Source organism: Saccostrea cucullata, unplaced genomic scaffold, assembly GCF_032062105.1.
Source record: "Saccostrea cucullata isolate Sc308-1 unplaced genomic scaffold, CSIRO_AGI_Scuc_v1 ctg93, whole genome shotgun sequence".
NCBI classification, from domain to species: Eukaryota; Metazoa; Mollusca; class Bivalvia; order Ostreida; family Ostreidae; genus Saccostrea; species Saccostrea cuccullata.
The window spans coordinates 411605-433833 of record NW_026935164.1 but is presented as its reverse complement, the minus strand read 5'-3'; the positions used below and the strand labels follow the sequence as shown (position 1 = coordinate 433833).

The window sequence follows — 22229 nt, the reverse complement described above, 5'->3', positions numbered from 1 at the left end:
AGGTTTTACATAGAGATATATAGGAAAATTCTTTAAAAATCTTCTTCTCAAGAATGACAAAGCCATTATTCATCATATTTATATGGAAGCATGTTCAGGTAGTGTAGATTCAATTTTGTTCAAATCATGACCCCCGGGGGTAGGGCGGGGCCAAAATGGCCGACCAAAGTTTTACATAGAAATATATAGGAAAATTCTTTAAAAATCTTCTTCTCAATCATTTTCTAAAAAATAGCAAATCCATGATTGGTCATGGGACTACTTTTGGATTTAAACTTTACAATAAAAAGCCATTTTATACTAGTCCTACCCTTGGTGCTCAGGTGAGCGATGTGGCCCATGGGCCTCTTGTTGACAGAGTTATGCCCTTTTGGACTTGGGGTGAGGGGGGCATAAGTGTTTTACAAACATCTCATGTCAGAGTAAATTTGAAGTGAAGGTCAGAGTTCAATACTATTGGGAAGACTGTTATAAGACAATGATGTATCATAATATTTGTATTGTAGATAGATAAATTTGGCCATCCTAATGGGATAGTGAGATTTGAGGGCCAAGCTCAGTCCGTGAGGACTGTGGAGGAACCAGAAGGGATCGCTCCTCTGGAACTCATGTTCCCTATCAGTAGGAGGTTTGGTACGGGGACTACGGGTAGTATTCAGGTAACACTGTAGAAAGTACAATGTAATAAACACATATAGATAGTAAACAGGTAAAACGTGATGAGTTGCTGGTATCATTTTTATTGCAATATAATGATACCTCCAGTTTTAGCACTCACTAAATAATATGAACAATTCAATTGGTGGTATCACTTATTCAATATGAAGAGGTGATATTAATATGAAAAAAGTGATATTTAAAATAAATTTGTGACATTCAAATTGAAATAAAAAAAAATCAAATATTCAAATTAATAATATTCATTATGAGTAGATGAAATCACAAATGATACCCCCTGCTTGTAAATGGGGAGGGTTTAGGATGATCTCCATCCTTCTAGACATCAGATCTTTTTATCCATTGTATTTTCTGAACTGACAGATTTTGAAAGTTTCACCATAGCAAAACATGGACTCTCCCAATTTTTCTTCCAAAAATTGAGGGCATCTATCTCTTATCCACAATTCCTTCTATACCACTGAATAAAATCTAATAAAACCTTACAAAATTTTAAACAATTGGTGTCATTGTGCCACTCATATTTCAAATTTCAATGAGACAGGTATTTGATGTTTTCAAGGGCAAAACATGGATACTGTCATTCTATCTATATTAACACTTGGGATATCTATCTCATCCATGAGTTTCTGTTTACCACTGATAGCAGTACATGTAGAAGTTTTGAGCATTAAGATTCAGTAGTGTAGAGGCAATGCATAATATACTCAACAAAAAAAGAAACGCATATTGTTTTACTCGTCAAAGAAATTTTTAAAATGTACATGAAGCAACTATTTTTTATATCATTGGATACCTGTGATCTATTTAAAGGACAACATGGGGTTTTAAAACCCAAGTGTTGAATTATCTCCCTTGATTAAACATGTTTATGAAAGTAGTGTTTTTCATGATTTCTTCTAAATCAGATGTCTATTTTCATTGATATTTTGGATTTAGAGAAACTTTTAACACTTCTATTAAACCCATATTTAAGATTTGATTGCAATGTTAATACTGCAATGCCATGCCCAAACAAAGTTGAATACAACCAGGCTAACGATGATACTAAGTGGAGCTACGCAACAGGAAGTTGCAACTGTATTTAAAATAAATCAATGAGCTTTGCAACCTTAAAACTAACGTCTGAAGACCACTATCTGGCCATCCGCAGGTAACCACAACCAGGCAGGACCGCCAGACACCCCCCCCCCCTTCATCACCTCATGCGATTCAGAACTTGCTGTAAAAACTGCTGCTACAATTGCTGGATGAAAAAATCAGCATAAAAATGCATAAATTGTTCGCATAAGACTGAAATGAGATGATATTCCCCCACGATATCCGTACATTGGAAACCCACTAGCATTGAGACTTTGCACAGTACATATTGTTATGCCCCTTGAATTTGGGGGCAATGAAAATGACCTCAACTTGACTTTTCAATTTGCAACATTGATTTTTATCACAACACACTCTAAAATCGCTTAAATAATATAAGGTTTAAACTGAAAACTTAGAATTTCATATTATTCTGATTATGCGTTTCTTTTTTTGTTCAGTATATATGTATTCACAAAAATTATCTTTGTGAAAATTATCTTTTATTTTACAATAGGAAAATGTAGAATACTGTAAACCAGCATTTAGTCGAATGAGAAATATAGGAAAATGTAGAATACTGTAAACCAGCATTTAGTCGAATGAGAAATATCTGCAAGTTTTGTGGCCCTCTTCTACTCTTGAATATTTTTTGACACAAATTATTTGCCTATGTTATTTTGTAAAATTTTGCCTCTGTCACAATAATAATTTGTCGCATATGGATTCCAAACTGAAGAATTGCAAATAAAAAATGTTAGAATAATAATTGGTTTATAGTACTTGAGTGGAGAGAGGAGAAATAATTTCTGATGCAATTGATATTGAGTTGAACAATGAGACAGAAAGTTAAATCATGTTGTTGTTTTTTTTTTATGTTTTTATAGATAAAATGGACAATAGAGGGTAGTTATGATGAGAAAGCTCTGGATTTTCAGCCACGGAATGGTACACTGCTGATGGCAGATGGACAGAGGGACTCCTCTATTGTTATACAGGTGCTCCCTGACACGATCCCAGAACTGACTGAAACATTCTCATTGGTCCTCCAGTCTACAGTGGGAGGGGCCGAAATTGATACACAGTTCAATTCTTCTTCATTTAAAATTTTGTAAGTTTTTTGAATACTTGTACATGATATATTATAAATTACATTTGTAATAATTACTTTCTGAATGCCCATAAAATGATGTGCAAACGCTGCAAAAGGATTATGATTAAGAATTAAGATATCATTTTTAGAGTTTCATAGGGGTGTGACATGAAGTCGGTTATGTGATCAAATTCTATAACGCCCGAAGGCGTAGATCTGATCACGTACCAACTTCATGTCATACCCCAATGAAACTCTAAAAAATGATATTTTATTTGTTATATTTATATTATACGTTTTTATTCATGCTACAAAGAAATATAGGCATTATTTAGACTTTGATTTTGAAATGCAAAGTAACGTATCTACGGTGTCATGTGACGTCACAGTTGGAACTTACCAAATTGCTCGTGCAGTTTGCTTTCCATACCCAAGAAAATCTGATCATGTGACCAACTGCATGTCATTGAAAATTGAATTTCAATTTTATTAGCATTGTTATATAAGGAAAGACATCAGCAAATATAAATATTGTTAGATAAAAATTATTTTTTAAAAACTTATTCTCTGTAAATAGTTATTTCTTGTTTTCTGTGTGTCCCTAGGTTCAATGACTACCCCCATGGATTGTTTGGAGTCCAGCAGTCCCTGCAGTCTCTGTATGTAAAACCGGCAGATCTAAACCGCTTTGTTAAACTGAATATCACCAGATACTATGGGACCTTTGGTGCAGTCATAGTGACCTTTGTCATTAAATATGATCAGGTACAAATTCTTGTTATCTCTCTGAAAACACACTGTAAATGCACAAACCAGCAGACACAGTCACATATACAGTAAAACTTGCTTAGTACAGACACTGATATTGCAAGTTTACGGATATAGGGAAGTTATCTTGGATCCCCAGCTATATAATATGAACGAATTCCTTATTCAGATTTAACAAATTACAGATCTAGCAAAGTATTATCACAGGTCCCAGTGACTTTGTTATAACTGAGCTTAACTGTATTTAGCATGTTTGATATGACTTTGTTATAACTGAGTTTAACTGTATTTAGCATGTTTGATATGACTTTGTTATAACTGAATTTGCATGTAACTGTATTTAGCATGTTTGATATGTCACAGAAATTGATATTTTAACAAGTTATCGGTAGTGTAGTATTAATTTAATGCATTTCTGAATTTATTAAATTAATGCATGTAGATCTTTATATATATATATACAGAACAGATTTCAAAAGGTGTTTAATTTAGTGGACACTTTTTCCACCAAAGGTGCGAAATAAAATTCATGAATGGATGGTTGGTTAATCAGGAGAATTAATTTGGATTTCAGCACCATTGAAATAAAAGCGAATAAATTTATTTCGCACATGATGCTTCTCGCAAAATTATGCAATGATTAATTCCTCGCATATGATTAGGAATCTACAGTACACAGCCAAATGAAATATGTTTACAGAAATTGAAAATTAATGATTCATTAGATATATGCATGTTGGGAGTTAATCACTACTCATCAGATGAGTGAATTATCTGATGCAGTGATTTGTCTTCCTTCTGTGTAGACGATTGTTTTTTAAACTTTCAAGTCAATGACTCTCGAAATTCATTGATCAACTTCATAATGAATCAGAGAGTGTAATAATCTCTTTCAACAACTGATGATGATAGCTCCTTTTTAGGAAAATAAACAACAGTTATATAATTTAATTTTATATTATTCAGCCACTGTCAGGAGTCATACTAAGCAGGAGTTCAGGAACGGTGGAATTTACAGAAGGGACATCCATGATGACACAGGACGTTCTGATTGGTGGAGACGGATTTCTGGAAATAGACACGACCTTCACAATAACCTTGACACAAGTCCAGTTTCTAGGAGCTGGGGGTATTTATTAACAATTTATTAAATAAGCACATTGTTCTATAAACTCAAAGGAAAACCATTACTGCTTCATTTGTTACTTCACCTTTTCATTTGGGAATAACATTATTTTACATTGTTATTTTACTGGTAAAATAAGTCATTGAGGGTATGAGCAGGACTCTGGCTCCCAGAGATACCGTATAGCGGGTAATTTTAGAGGGGTGCTAATTTTGGCTTATTTTGGCGTTTTGATGATAGTCCGCTAAATTTTTTATCGCTAAAATAGTCAGTACTCTTCTGTGTGTCCATCTGCAAAGAGCTAAAACCCTGCGTCCGCTAAAATAAATTACGCCAAATTTATTGGCATACCTTTGAGTAGGCAAAACGCCAAATTTTACACCCGCCAAGAAAACCAGCTATACGGTAGCTCTATTTCCTGATATACTGTACTTTTTATGCCAGATTTATTGGCATACCTTTGAGTAGGCAAAACGCCAAATTTTACACCCGCCAAGAAAACCCGCTATACGGTAGCTCTATTTCCTGATATACTGTACTATTTATTAAATCAATGCATTCACTTGTATGGGGCTTCTTAGGCAGCCTTACTGACTGACTTTTATAGGTAATATTTATAATTCTCTTCTCCAGCCAAGGTGTATTGAAGTGAAAGTTAGGGATTGAAGTAAATATTTAAAGGTTATTGACTGAGTTTCAGGAAATGTGTCTGTCTTTACGGACAGAGCTTGTCAGGTCTTCATCAGTTGAAAGACAGAGAGAGTGGGCATTATTTCCTGAGATTCAGACATTAACATTTTATATATTTTAATGCAGTTACTTTAATTTACCCACATGCATGGATGTCCTGTGGATTTCTTGTCATAAACATCCTTACAACATCAGTAATGGATATTTGTGATGTTAAATGTACATTTTACATGTATTTATATAGGCCTATGTGAAGTTGTTAAAAATAGAGGCAGGACATATAATACTTAAATGGCCGGTTGCCTATGGCTCAGATAATAAGTACAGCTCAGTGGTTGATCCGTGGATCACGTAAGCCGGGTTTAAACCCCAGTTGAGTCGGGTTTACCTGAGTCGCATTTAAGTTGCATGATATAAAACTGAGTAAGGTTTACCTAATCTTGACTTACTCATATAAAATGTTGAAGGATAATAGGTTTCCTAATATTACAGCACTTCAAAACAAGTTTTAATATACTAGTAACTAGTTGAAAATTGAAAGGATATATTTAGGCCATGCAAAATTAATTCCTTGGTTCTCAGGCCTTTTTTCAAGAAATATGATGAGGGAGGGAGGCATTTTTTTTTTACTTTTTATTGCCCCCAAAACATGATGAGGCAGCTTTTTACATTGTACAAAACCTCAAAAAATGATGAGGGAGGTGATTTGTTGTTTTTATTTTTTTGATTTAGCAATAAAAAGGGTCAATGAGGCGCCCTTGGAAGAGATGAGGGAGGGCCTGAGAACCAAGAAATTAATTTTTTTTGGCCTTAAAAACAAAGATATATATTGATGTTAAATTGTAAATTAAAAATGCAGAAAAAATGCAATACAATTTAATTCAAATCAGGGCATCTTTCATCGAAACTCAAACCATAAGAAAATATAAAATCGCAAACAGAATAAAGCTTTTGCAAAAGACTGAAGAGAAGAAAACAGGGATGGGGGTCCTTGGAATAAGTAATTTAGAAACAATACCAAAACACAAAATATAGGTAAATAATAAAGCAACAATGTATATATTTAGATTTTTAGTTTAAAATCAAATGAAAAAAAAACTTTTGAGACATTATTTTTGAGAAAACACATATTAGCTATATTTTCTTGAGAATTTTATACAGCGGCAAAATTATAGGGGACGGACATATTGCCCTCCCAACCTCCGGCCCGGTTCCTACGGCCATGTGGATAGCCTGATCAATGATAATAAATGAAAGACTTTTTATCTCTAGGAAATTTGGCATTATTAATAATTATTGGAATGTGTATCATCAGCTGTTCAAAAGTGTAAAATTCGTAAATTGATTTAAATTTGGTTTATTAGAAAGTTTCTATAAAATTCCTGTTCATGTACATTTGTGTATTTCAAAAGTGTCTCCCAAAACTTTATGCTACAGCTACATCAGTGTTAAAACGGCACATTGAACAACTGTTGAAGAGTTGTGCAAAAAGAAAAATCCCCATGCATTATGGCCATAAAAGTTTTCTTGTAGAATAGCTTTTTTAATACTGCAAAATCTATCAATGCAATCATCATTACCATAAAACATTTCTGCAAAATATCGAAATATTTCAAAATATCGAAATATTCTACCCAAAAATCCATGGAAACGTTATTAAGCTGGGTTTAAACCACCCCTACACCAGGTTCAGAATTTACCGTAATTCTGAGCCGTAGTCAGCCAAGCCTTACATGCGTGAAACGCGAAAACCTGGATTTAAACCCGGAATCATTGATCGTAGGTTTAAATCCGAAATACGCAACCAGCCATAAATGTATTAAATTTTGTAGTGTAGTCTTTTTTGGTGGAAAGAAACCCCCTAAACAAAGTACAACACTAAGTCTTGCACGTATATGGATAAGTAGAACCTTTACAAATGTGCTTAATCAAATCCACACTTGTTCAAGAAGTAATTTCCACCAAATATTGCACTCACTAAATATACTGTATACATTTACAGTTTAATTCATAAGTAGTTTCTGGGCATAACAGTACTCATGGGGGCTGATAAAGCTCTGTAAAAACCCCAATTGTTTCTATTTATTTCATAGAAAAATATGTTATAATATGAAATAAGTAATTATTAAATGGTGTAGTATTATTTGAAGAGGTATAATAAAAACATAATCAGCATATTTTACGTTCACTGAACTCAAGACCATGAAGCAGATTTAAGACAAGTCATAAAAGATTAATTGAAAATAACACAAACATGTACAACATGAAGTGTTCTTATTTTTTTCCCCCATCTCATTATTCATTTTATTCCCAAATGGCAGTTTATAAATATCCATTTTATGAGTGAATAAAAATTTAGATAATATGTAAGACTACTTCATTATCCTGGTGCTTGGTCCTACACTCACGTGCCAAAAGTATGTCAATTTTTTTCAAGATGGCCGCCGTAAATAAATTAAATCAATAATTGTTTTTCAATAAAAATTTATTTTCACTCACCAATTTTGACTTATTTATGTCACCATTAAGCTGCCGTATATTATGTAATGCCTTTGTAAACCGGAAGTAGTCATAACTTCTGCTATTTTTCCATTGTCAATGTAAACAACAAGCATGGGACGAAGGGGACGAGAACTTACTATTGATGAAAAGAAGACCGTAATATCCCTAATAGAAAGTGGATTAAAAGCGGTTAAAGTGGCTGAATTACTGAATTTGAATTCCTCGACAATTTGTAGATTCTTAAAGCGATTTCGTGAGCGGGGTGACATTGAAAATAAACCTTGAAGTGTATTTGACTGACTGTGCTGGCTTGGTCCTATTTGACTGACTGTGCTGGCTTGGTCCTATTTGACTGACTGTGCTGGCTTGGTCCTATTTGACTGACTGTGCTGGCTTGGTCCTATTTCACTGACTGTCCTGCTTTTTGACTTACAGTGACAGATCCTCCAAACTTTAAGGCTGGGGAAACAGAGACAAAGGTTAAGGTGCCTGCCTTGGCTGCTAACAGTGAGGTTGGCTTCACAGACAATCTGGCCAGTATAGATGAAGGTAGATTCCTTATTTTTTATTATAAATCAACGGATTTAAAAAAATTCTCTTAAAGTGAAATTTAGATATTTAATGGGTACTGCAATACAATACAGTTTGAAAAATTGAGATTGTTTTTCTTTGATAGAGTCGGGTACGGCCACTTTGGTTCTTACTCGCAACGGTCTTTATGGAACAATTCATGTCCCATGGACAAGTGGCTTTCCCTCTGGTGGAAAACCTGAATTTTTTACTGAAGGGCAGATAACTCCACCTTCTGGATCTCTGACAATACAGCATGGAATAAAGAGCAAAAATTTCACTATCTCTGTAAGCACACTCTAGGTTTAAAAATGGGTTGAATGAGAATTGTTCATTAGAACTAGCAATGGCAAGTAACAAGCATTAGCAGGATGTTGTTCATGGCTCTTTCTAATGACTGTGACTATGAGTAACTTCTCCGTGAAATTAAACCCGTCATGAACCTATTATTAGGTTTTAAAAACATTTAAATGCTTATACGAAATTTTAAATTAATTTCTTGCATTGTGAAATTAAAACCGTGTAAATAAAACGACTTAGGGTATTTTGCTCATCTAAGCTGAAGATTGAGTGACCTCTCTTAAACATGTGTGAATACATCATTGAAACTCATTTTATCATTAAAAAGGTTGTTGCAGTACTGAATAAAACAGAGTTGTTTGCCCTTCATTTGACAAAAGCGCCCTCTACGACAGCCCGAGGAGGAGCTAGACTCTCCCCCAGTAGCAGCATTATCAGACTGGAGCCTCATGGAGTTATCCGATTCGCTCCCAATTCTACGCATCCTCCCAGTGTCTCTGAAATGGAGAAGACAGTAAGAACTACTATAATAATGATATCTTAAAGAACATGAGTTTACTATAACTCCTCCCACACACATGTGCACACACACACACTTGAAAGGAGGGTTATATATTGATGGGGTTGTTTGTCCCTCTGTTACTATTGGGGGTATCTGTACCTTCTCTGCAGTTCACCATAACACTGAATAAAAGTTTATGAACCATTATTTTGTGGGCTTATTGCGCATGGTTCCTCTAGATTTTGAAAATTTCATTTTGACATTACTTACTTTTTTTTCCAATAACTCGTTTATCGCAATGAATAACTCAATAAAAAATTCTTTTTTCCTTAATTTTGATATTTAAACCATTAATAATTAAATTTGTTTTAGATTAGTTTAATGGTCCAAAGACTGTATGGTTCAGAGGGAAAAATAGAGATTACATACAGGTCAGTAGGGGTCAGTGCACAGAGAGGTGTAGATTTTATCACCACAGAAACCAATGCCATCGTGCTGGACCCAGGAGTGACTTCAGGACTGATTACTATACAGGTATTTTGTTAATTATGTATTTTGTGTTTATTTGTATTCCATATGATATTAAAGGACGAAAGTTAAATTAAAGATCCCTTTGTTCCATCAGAAGAGATAATCTGTATAGACTGATTTCTTAATTAATTTCTTAATTCACTGTAGGTTCGTCAAGACAATATACCAGAAGAGGAGGAGATGTTCACAGTAAACCTCACACACGTAGAAAAGTACCCCACAGAAATAGTCCCAAGTAAGTATAAACCACAGAAATAGTCCCAAATAAATATAAAACACAGAAATAGTCCCAAGTAAGTATAAGCCACAGAAATAGTCCCAAGTAAGTATTAAACACAGAAAGAGTCCCAAGTAAGTATAAACCACAGAAATAGTCCCAAGTAAATATAAACCACAGAAATAGTCCCAAGTAAGTATTAAACACAGAAAGAGTCCCAAGTAAGTATAAACCACAGAAATAGTCCCAAGTAAGTATAAACCACAGAAATAGTCCCAAGTAAGTATTAAACACAGAAAGAGTCCCAAGTAAGTATAAACCACAGAAAGAGTCCCAAGTAAATATAAACCACAGAAATAGTCCCAAGTAAGTATTAAACACAGAAAGAGTCCCAAGTAAGTATAAACCACAGAAATAGTTCCAAGTAGATATAAAACACAGAAATAGTCCTAAGTAAGTATTAAACACAGAAAGAGTCCCAAGTAAGTATAAACCACAGAAATAGTCGCAAGTAAATATAAACCACAGAAATAGTCCCAAGTAAGTATTAAACACAGAAAGAGCCCCAAGTAAGTATAAACCACAGAAATAGTCGCAAGTAAATATAAACCACAGAAATAGTCCTAAGTAAGTATTAAACACAGAAAGAGTCCCAAGTAAGTATTAAACACAGAAATGGTCCCAGGTAAATATAAACCACAGAAATAGTCCCAAGTAAGTATTAAACACAGAAAGAGTCCCAAGTAAGTATAAACCACAGAAATAGTCCCAAGAAAATATAAACCACCGAAATAGTCCCAAGTAAGTATTAAACACAGAAAGAGTCCCAAGTAAGTATAAACCACAGAAATAGTCCCAAGTAAGTATAAACCACAGAAAGAGTCCCAAGTAAATATAAACCACAGAAATAGTCCCAAGTAAGTATTAAACACAGAAAGAGTCCCAAGTAAGTATAAACCACAGAAAGAGTCCCAAGTAAATATAAACCACAGAAATAGTCCTAAGTAAGTATTAAACACAGAAAGAGTCCCAAGTAAGTATAAACCACAGAAAGAGTCCCAAGTAAATATAAACCACAGAAATAGTCCTAAGTAAGTATTAAACACAGAAAGAGTCCCAAGTAAGTATAAACCACAGAAATAGTTCCAAGTAGATATAAAACACAGAAATAGTCCTAAGTAAGTATTAAACACAGAAAGAGTCCCAAGTAAGTATTAAACACAGAAATGGTCCCAGGTAAATATAAACCACAGAAATAGTCCCAAGTAAGTATTAAACACAGAAAGAGTTCCAAGTAAGTATAAACCACAGAAATAGTCCCAAGAAAATATAAACCACCGAAATAGTCCCAAGTAAGTATTAAACACAGAAAGAGTCCCAAGTAAGTATAAACCACAGAAATAGTTCCAAGTAGATATAAAACACAGAAATAGTCCTAAGTAAGTATTAAACATAGAAAGAGTCCCAAGTAAGTATTAAACACAGAAATGGTCCCAGGTAAATATAAACCACAGAAATAGTCCCAAGTAAGTATTAAACACAGAAAGAGTCCCAAGTAAGTATAAACCACAGAAATAGTCCCAAGTAAGTATTAAACACAGAAAGAGTCCCAAGTAAGTATAAACCACAGAAATAGTCCCAAGTAAATATAAACCACAGAAATAGTCCCAAGTAAGTATTAAACACAGAAAGAGTCCCAAGTAAGTATAAACCACAGAAATAGTCCCAAGTAAATATAAACCACAGAAATAGTCCCAAGTAAGTATTAAACACAGAAAGAGTCCCAAGTAAGTATAAACCACAGAAATAGTCCCAAGTAAATATAAACCACAGAAATAGTCCCAAGTAAGTATTAAACACAGAAAGAGCCCCTAGTAAGTATAAACCACAGAAATAGTCGCAAGTAAATATAAAACACAGAAATAGTCCTAAGTAAGTATTAAACACAGAAAGAGTCCCAAGTAAGTATTAAACACAGAAATGGTCCCAAGTAAATATAAACCACAGAAATAGTCCCAAGTAAGTATTAAACACAGAAAGAGTCCCAAGTAAGTATAAACCACAGAAATAGTCCCAAGTAAATATAAACCACAGAAATAGTCCCAAGTAAGTATTAAACACAGAAAAAGTCTCAAGTAAGTATAAACCACAGAAATAGTCCCAAGTAAGTATTAAACACAGAGAGAGTCCCAAGTAAGTATTAAACACAGAAATAGTCCCAAATAAGGCTAAAAAAAATTAATCAATAGTTTCTCAGGCCAAAAAATTCAAAATTCAATGCGGCAGGCAGGCTTTTTTTTTTTTTTTTTTTTTTTTGAAACAGGATTTACCTTTTTTAATGCCATTTGTTCAATAAAATGATAATATCTACTAATTCTTTATTTTTTGTTCTAGTAAATTAGTTATAATATGCATTCAACTTTAAATAATATTATTCCAAACATTTATTGAAAGGATAATTCACAAAATACTTTAAATATAGAAGAAATATATTGTTTTTTCTAATAAAAATGTCTATCTTAGCATTTCTGGAAAGGGGAATAACTCGATTTTCTTTGTCAACTTTGAAAAATAGAAAATTGAGTTATTTCCCTTTTCCATATGTCAATAAAATTTATCAATGCGGCCGTTTTTGAACTGATGCGGCGGTGCCTGAGAAACTATTGATTAATTTTTTTGGGCCTAAATATAAAACACAGAAAAAGTCCCAAGTAAATATAAACCACAGAAATAGTCCCAAGTAAGTATAAACCACAGAAATAGTCCCAAGTAAGTATTAAACTCAGAAAAAGTCCCAAGTAAGTACTCTAAAAGCAGAAATATTCGTGGGGGATTAAATTTCAATTAATTTCCTTAACCTAAAACTTAGGAACTGCAGCCATGACATAAAGTAATTAAGACAACACAGTGTTAAGTTTGGGCAGACATAACCATGATTTATTTGTTATGCAATGAAATGTAATAATACATTAGACATGTAAGAGATAATAATCAGTTGAATGAAATCATGGTTAACCTCTAACTAAGTTCTACACAGACTCACACTTGACTCTCATAACAAAACAAAAAAAAAAAAATTGTGACCTTTCCCCTTTGCCAGTTCTCAGAAAAGTGACACTTTCCTGGAAAGTTGAAGATAGTTATTCTGAAATTATGCCTTCTGATTGGCTAATTAAATTGTTTTTATTTAAAAATAACTAATGCAGGGCTCCGATTGGTTAAAAAGGTCCCTGTCGCCAGGGGGCGCCTGGTACTTGACCACTGGCATTATTCCCTAGAGGGTCCCCCTCTATTGTCTTAATTTATGTAACTAGATGAATGCCCCCTAGGGGGTACCCCTCAATTGCTATCAGCCTCAGACAAATTTACTATTATTTATAACCAAAATGGCGTCAATATAAACAATAAAAATAAACACAAATTGAAACGTACAAACACATGAAGTTAATAATAGATATAATCGTCATGGACATCAACACTACAGAAACATATAACATGATAAAAGACTGTTACATGAGGGTAAAGTGCCTTAGACACACGAAGCATGAAAAGTATGTTACATAACATGAGAAGGCACGTTACATAAATTAATAACAATTAAACACTGTTTAATAATATTTTATTTCATTGTTAACAATTATCAACGAAATTAAATCCCACACGAAATTTTATACGACTGTATATTGAATAGGGTTACTCTCAAAACAACGAAATTAAATGCCCACCAAACTATTTTTGATGACAAATCAATGAAATTTTATCCCCATGAAAATTTGTGCTTCTACAGTATATACCATAGAAATAGTCCCAAGTATGTATAAACCACAGAAATAGTCCCAAGTAAGTATACCCCACAGAAATAGTCCCAAGTAAATGTAAACTACAGAAATAGTCCCAAGTATGTATACCCCACAGAAATAGTCCCAAGTAAGTATACCCCACAGAAATAGTCCCAAGTAAGTATAAACCACAGAAATGGTCCCAAGTAAATGTAAACTACAGAAATAGACTCAAGAAAGTATACCCCACAGAAATAGTCCAAGTAAGTATAAAACACAGAAATAGTCCCAAATAAATATAAACCACAGAAATAGTCCAAAGTGAGTATAAACCACAGAAATAGTCCTACAGTAGCTGCTAGGGGTGGGACGATACACACATCTTGCGATACGATACGTATCTCGATATATTGGCACGATACGATACGTATCTCGATATTATGAGAAATTGTAAAACTATTCAAAAGAATTAGTATTTTATTTCTTTTTTTTTTGTCTTGACATTAAATGAAATTATTCTATATCAAATCATGTTTGCTTTGAAATTAATACTTGAAGTTCATCAATTTCATTGACTAAAACTTTACAAAAACAATAATACATGTACATACTATTATTACCAAATTACTATTCAGAAGTTGTTTACAAATAGTTGTGTAGTTTATCAGAGAACACTGACTAAAAATTCATTTAAAAAACATCGATCACATTTACATTTTTATTAATTCATTGCTGAAAGTCTGAGCTAAGTTGAGATTACAAAACAAAGTACAAGATGGACTAACAATTAACATGATTAATAATATCAAATGTTCTGGAAACGATATTTCCTGTGTATAGCACGCATTACATACTGAACTTTTCTTGTCCAATCTTCCGAGGCTGCTTTAAAGTGAAAACGTTTTACCCCTAACGAACGACTTATTAGTTCTTAAGTGTGTTTTCAATATCAACATCATCTTTTCGCTCGTAAAAGCCGCCATTTTCCAAGGACAGGTACTTTCATTTTCAAATTTTGGATAGGTCGTTCGTGTATCGTTTCGTACCGATATTTGAATGCTTGTATCTTAAACCGTATCTTGGAGGAAAATATCGATATGTATCGGTGTATCGGTATATCGTCCCACCCCTAGTAGCTGCAACGTTATTGTTGACAAACCAATCGTGTGGAATCGCTCATGTATCGTGCGTGATCGTTTGTGTAACATGCGAGATCGTGCGTGTATCAGACTCAATCGTTTGCAGTTTTAATCATGCGTGATCGTGCTTTTAGAAACAATTAAATTTCGTTTTGTAATTTTTTATCGGAATGTTATTTGTTAAAGAAGCATTTTGTTTGTCTTTTAACTCTTTTTTATCCAAAGAAAATGAATGAAGCGCAATTTACATAATTGAATGCAGAACGAACTAATTATCGCTTGTGAACAAGCAACAAAGTAAGTCGTACAATATTATGTTCTCGTCAAATAGCATGACCTATTGTGATAAATCGTTTAACGTCTTTTCTCTGATGTTCATTATTGTTTATTGCTAATTGTGATCAAGATAATTATATTTAAAACCAATGCATCAAAAATAAATATTATGACAAATAAATAAACATTTCTCAATGCTTACATAAATATTTATTCGGCGAATGTACATGCACAGGACATGATTATCGGGATTTTCCCTCTGGAGCTTACTTTTGATTAATATTTAAAATTTCTGCAAATAAAAGTTGTTAAATAATTGGCAAGTTCATTTTTAGGGAATAGCAAACATTGAATCATTGGAAACATAAGAATATGACTTGTAATATAAGTCACTCCATGCTTTTTTTCAGTCATATCCCCCTTTCAGCATATTATGAAATCCAATTCAATCAAATTTTACGGTCTACCTACATGTACATCATCTGAAAGAACGAAAAAAAATCTGTTTTCTTAAGTCGGAGAATTACCAAAATAATTTTTTATAATCTAAAATTAAAAAAATAAGTCTCGCATGTATTTAGTTTCAGAAATGTCAATTTCGTTTTTATTTTTATTTTTCAAAGTCGATGAAATAATATTGATAATTCTTTGAAATCTAAAATTAGTATTAAGCCGTATTTTGTTTTGAAAATATTGATTCCTAAATATTTTGAACCAATTTGAGTGAAGAATCGTGCGTTTGTGTTAGCAATCGTGTAAGATCATGTAACATGTAGAATCGTGTGTGTGAGGGATCCTTCGTGTAACAGGTTTAATCGTGCGGAATCGTTCCTGTAACGCGATCGTTCGTGTAAGTTATCAACAATAATGTTGCAGTCACTGTAAATAAGTAAAAACTTCAGAAATAGTCCCAAATAAGTACATATATGAACCACAAAAATAGTCCCAGGTAAGTATTACCAACAGAAATAGTCCCAAGTAAGTAATAAACCACTGAAATAGTTGCAAGTAATTTCTACTGAATGTGGAAGAAAGCCAAAAATAAACTTAAAGCTCACACCTGATAGGCTGGAAATCTGAAATTTATTTAATATCATTAGCATTTTAAACAACTGATTACATTTTAATTAAAAAATTATTATTTTATCAACCAAAAAAATTGCTGTTTAGGTCAAAACAAAATTAAGAAAGCATTTTGTTCAAAAATAATTTTGTTAATATTGTAATTTTTTTTAAGCTAGGTCATTTTTCTCAGTTTTATGCCAATTACTGTAAACCAACTTTTATTCGCATGCGAGAAATTTTCGCGAAGTTCGCGAGAGCCTCGTCATCGCGAATATTTCTCGCCGCGAACAGGTCCTTAAAGTGTATGTGTCTATTAACAACAGATCCAAAGAGGCTTAATCGCAAAAATAAATCGTCGCGAACTAGTTTATCCCTAGTAAATCGCGAAATAAAGTCATCGTGAATAAAAGTTGGTTTACAGTAATCCTTACTACATAGGTAGATAGAAGGTTGTTTTTGTATCACTGCTCAGTTGACATCAATTCATCTTTTTTCCAGAAATCTCACCAAGGTTAAGTTTTGTGGCCTCCAGTTCTGTTGTCAAAATTAAAGAGAGCAATGATGCCTATGGAGTATTGAATCTGGCGCCATCATCAGTTGTTATTGATGAGGAAAACCGACGGGTCAACTTCACTATACAGAGAACAGGCATGTAAAACTCTCATTTTGTCTTGATGGAATGTTCACCATTACTGAGGTGTGTAATGATGAAGTTCTGTCAATAGGATTTCTTTAGCTCACCTGAGCCAGAACTCTTTTTGCCTGTTTTTAAACAAGAACCACTGAGCTCATTTTCAATCAAACTTGCAACAATTAAAGCATCATTGGGTGATGATGGGAAATCAAGTTTACTCAAATGAAGGGCTATATTTCCTCTTTCAAAGGGGGTAATTAAGAATAAGTGAAAATTCAGTGATATCTTTTGAAAAATCTCAAGAACCAGTGAGACAGAAAAATTTAAACTCACAAAAGAGTGACATTACATAGTTAAGATTTAAGAAAAAAATATTAAATTTTTAAAGTCTTCTTCTAAAGAACAACAAAGACAAGAGTAAATATCATTTTAATGTGACAACAGGGGGTTATGATGGGATACTTTGTGTGCTCAAACTTTTACATCAGAAGATTAAAAATATCAAAAATCTTTTCAAAAACTGTAGAAATATGATTAGTGGTATTTATATACATACTTAGGTGATGTTAAATCAAATATGATAAGTGGCATTTATATTCTAGCATACTTCAGTAGTGTAAAATCAACTATGTTCAACTCATTACCCACTGGGGTAGCATGAAACCACAATGGGTCATCACATTTTTACATAAAAATATATACAAAGGTGAAAAAACAGGATATGAATAACAGCAAGGACATAGTAACTCTAGTGAGCATTGTTGCCCATGGGCCCCTTGGTGGATTATTTGCATATATTTACATCCACTGAATATTTTCTCCTTTATTTCTTAAGAAAACCCATTGCGTTAATCACTGCATGAACTACATTAGGCATGTTGACTGTACAGATTTCTTGATCAGTGGCTGTTCCATCAATGAAATGTATAAAGACGTTCGTATCATTATTACAATAATTAATCTTTTTAATCCTACTTTAAATGATTATTTAAACAGATATAAATATAAACAATAAAATTTCTTTCTTTGTTTGTTATTAACGGTCACAGCTATTGCAGAAAAAATTTACATAACCCGCTTACGCCGGTTATGTATTTTTTCTGCAACAGCTGCTTCCGTTAATTCCAGTAATAACAAACAAAGAAAGCATTTTATTGTTTAAATTATGTAAATAATAATATTATGATATTCATAACGTTTTAACAGCCTATCATAGTATGCTAGCGTGACTGAGAATAAGTTGTTTACATTAACAGGTTTTGTTAGTTGTAGCAATGTGTTAATTAAACATTATTAAGTGTAAATTTCTCTAATAAGTAGATCTGTAAAAGGTTGAAATCCTGCCAAACAAAAGAAATATCTTCATGTTCATACAATTTATGTCCAGGTGGTCTGATTTATTTTGAGTGAACTTGAGGTATTTCAGACTTCTTTGTTTTTGACACATCTCCCTTACTACTGTAGAATCCTAATTATATGCGAGGAATAAATTATTGCATAAAATTTCGCTAGAAGCATCACTGGCAAAATAAAATTACTGCATGGCTTTTATTTTTATGGTGCTGAAATCCATGTTATTTCTCTTGATCAACCATCCATGCGTGAATTTTTTTCTTGTGATTTGGCTTTGAATAGCTATTTCATGATAATAAGTACTGACATGAAAAATAAGGAATCTTCAGTATTATTACTGTGAACAGTTTAACAAGTGATACAGACAAATTTACAAGGTTGAACATCAAATGCTATTGTTGCCATTTAAAATCACACAGTTAGGTGATCATTATCTAAATATCTTGGATTTTAATTTAGGGGTTTTTATTTGACTTAAAAATGTTTATATAGTTACCGCAGTATATCTGCAGTAAAAAAAACTAAGTTATAAAATGTGATGATGAGGAACATAATAATGCTTTAAATTCCAATTACTAATTGAGAAATATATGTTATGCATGCAATACATCCTTGAAGAGATAGGGGAATTCACAATTTGATTTTTAGCTCACCTCAACAAAGTTGGAGGGAGATTATGTAATACCCTTGGCAATATTAAGGTTTTTTTACCTGAGCTGAAGGCTCAAGTGAGCTTTTCTGATCACATTTTGTCCGTCGTCCGTCCGCTTGTCTGTCTGTCTGTCTGTCTGAATTTTTTCAATTTTCGACTTCTTCTCAAGAACCACTGGACCACTTTTGACCAAACTTGGTACAAAGCATCCTTGGGTGAAGGGGAATTTAAATTGTTAAAATAAAGGGCCAAGTTCTCTCACAAGGGGAGATAATCAAGAGATAAAAATAGGGTGGGGTCATTAAAAAATCTTCTTCTCAAGAACCATTGGGCCAGAAAAGCTGAAACTTATGTGGAAGCATCCTAGGGTAGTGTAGATTCTGAATTGTTAAAATCATGACCCCTGGGGGAAGGGCGGGGCCACAATGGGGAATCAAAGTTTTACATAAAAATATATAGGAAAAATCTGTGAAAATCTTCTTCTCAAGAACCACTGGGCCAGAAAAGCTGAAACTTACGTGAAAGCACCCTGGTATAGTGTAGATTCTAAATCTTTAAAATCATGACCCCCGGTGGAAGGGCGGGCCCACAATGGGGAATCAAAGTTTTTTAGAAATATATAGGAAAAATCTTTGAAAATCTTCTTCTCAAGAACCACTGGACCAGAAAAGCTGAAACTTATGTGGAAGCATCCTGGTATAGTGTAGATTCTAAATTGTTAAAATCATGACCCCCAGGGGAAGGGCGGGCCCACAATGGGGAATCAAAGTTTTACATAGAAATATATAGGAAAAATCTTTGAAAATCTTCTTCTCAAGAACCACTGGGCCAGAAAAGCTGAAACTTATGTGGAAGCATCCTGGTATAGTTTAGATTCTAAATTATTAAAATCATGACCCCTGGGGGAAGGGCGGGGCCACAATTGGAAATCAAAGTTTTACATAGAAATATATTGGAAAAATCTTCTTCTCAAGAGCCACTGGGCTAGAAAAGCTGAAACTTATGTGGAAGCATGCTGGGGTAGTGTTGATTCTAAATTATTCAAATCATGCATGACCCCCGGGGGAAGGGTGGGGCCACAATTGGGAATCAAAGTTTTACATAGAAATATATTGGAAAAATCTTCTTCTCAAGAGCCACTTGGCCAGAAAAGCTGAAACTTATGTGCACATGGAAGGATCCTTTGGTAGTGTAGATTTCAAAATGTCTTAATTATGATCAGTTGGGTAGAGTGGGGATGCATTATGTATTACAAGGGGGAAGTCTGGTAAAAAACAGAATGGTCAAAGCTTCTCAGGTGAGCGATGTGGCCCAAGGGCCTCTTGTTTGGAGCAGTTTTCTTTTAGGTACTTCTGTGTCCTATATTGATTAGACATGCATGGAAGGTGTTTCTAAGTTTCTAGTGTGTTTCATTATAACAGTCAAAGTTTCAGATGTTGCAATTTCAGCAAAGAAATAACCAGGTTAATGTTTTTGGAGCAGGTTAACATTCTTGGTGCAGTTTTTAGCTCACCTGAGTCGAAGGCTCAAGTGAGCTTTTCTGATCAAAATTTGTCCGTTGTCTGTCGTCGTTGTCGTTGTTGTCGTCGTAGTCATTGTAAACTTTTCTTATTTTCATCTTCTTCTCAAGAACCACAGGGTCGATTTCAACCAAATTTGCTACAAAGTATCCTTGGGTAAAGGGGATTCAAGTTTGTTCAAATGAAGGGCCATGCCCTTTTCCAAGGGGAGATAATTATGAATTAGAGAAAAATTAATGGCATTTTTAAAAAATCTTCTTCTCAAGAAGCACAGAGCCAGGAAAGATGAAACTCATGTGGAATCATCCTCAGGTAGTGTAGATTCAGGTTTGTTCAAATCATGACCCACGGGGGTAGGGTGGGGCCAAAATGGCCAATCAAAGTTTAACATAGGAATATATAGGAAAAATCTTTAAAAATCTTCTTCTCAAGAACCATTGGGCCAGGAAAGATGAAACTCACGTAAAAGCATCCTCAGGTAGTGCAGATTCAAATTTGTTCAAATCATGACCCCCCGGGGTAGGGTGGGGCCACAATGGCAGATCAAAGTTTTACATAGGAATATATAGGAAAAATCTTTAAAAATCTTCTTTTCAAAAAATCACTTGGCCAGGAAAGATGAAACTCATGTGGAATCATCCTCAGGTAGTGTAGATTCAAGTTTTCTCAAATCATGACCCCCGGGGGTAGGGTGGGGCCACAATGGCCGATCAAAGTTTTACATAGGAATATATAGGAAAAGTCTTCTTCTCAAGAACCATTGAGACAGGAAAGATGAAACTCCTGTGGAATCATCCCAAGGTAGTGTAGATTCAAGTTTGTTCAAATCATGACCCCCGGGGGTAGGGTGGGGCCAGATGGCCGATAAAAGTTTTACATAGGAATATATAGGGAAACCTTTAAATATCTTCTTTTCAATTTCTTCAAAGCCATGCTTAGTGATATTTATAGGGAATCATCCCCAGGTAGTGTAGATTCTAGTTTGTTCAAATCATGACCCCGTAGGGGGTTGGGGGTTGAATTCAGCCCTCCCCCCTCAATAAACTTTCAGTTTTGCTCTGATATGTGCTTTTTCCTAGACAATTGCTCAGGTGAGTGATGTGGCCCCTGGGCCTCTTGTTGGTGTAGGTCTCATTTCCGAGTAACTATAAGCCCTATGTTGACCAAACTTGCATGGATGATAAATCTAAGGATGCACACTACCAGACTTGCTTCGGATGCTGAATCTGACCTACATTTTCCGGTTGAGTGAACAGGTGAAAGTTTTTGGTGCAGATTTCATTTCCAAGATACTATGAGCCTTATGATGACCAAACTTGCATGGATGGTACATCTTAGTATGCATACTACCAGACTTGCTTCGAATGCTGAATCTGACCTACATTTTCTGGTTGAGTGAACAGGTTAAAGTTTTTGGTGCAGGATTCATTTCCAAGTAACTTTGAGCTCTTTAATTATCAAACTTGAATTGATTATACATCAAAGGGTGCATTCTACTGGGCTGGCTTTGGATGCTGAATCTGACCTACATTTTCTTGATAAGGGAAAAGGTTAGTTTTTTATACAGGTTTCATTTCCAAGTAACTATAAGCCCTATGTTGAGCAAACCTGCATGGATGATACATCTTAGGATGCACACTAATGGACTTGCTTCAGATGCTGAATTCGACATACTTTTTCCAGATAATGGACCTGGTGAAAATTATGGGTGCAGGTCTATTACCAAGAAACTATAAGGCTTACATAAACCAAAC

The 22229-nt window shown here is 34.1% G+C and overlaps 1 protein-coding gene across 1 annotated transcript in view; it reads left to right on the top strand.

The window, feature by feature from the left end:
- The window catches only part of LOC134242054 (adhesion G-protein coupled receptor V1-like), a 138204-nt gene that overhangs the window by 71725 nt on the left and 44250 nt on the right, over positions 1-22229 (top strand). The window contains exons 73-82 of the mRNA XM_062724074.1: positions 507-659; positions 2646-2869; positions 3457-3616; positions 4586-4748; positions 8373-8486; positions 8614-8795; positions 9136-9321; positions 9682-9843; positions 9988-10075; positions 16815-16964. Of these exons, the coding sequence (XP_062580058.1) occupies positions 507-659; positions 2646-2869; positions 3457-3616; positions 4586-4748; positions 8373-8486; positions 8614-8795; positions 9136-9321; positions 9682-9843; positions 9988-10075; positions 16815-16964 (1582 nt within the window). The remainder of the gene's footprint in view (positions 1-506; positions 660-2645; positions 2870-3456; positions 3617-4585; positions 4749-8372; positions 8487-8613; positions 8796-9135; positions 9322-9681; positions 9844-9987; positions 10076-16814; positions 16965-22229) is intronic.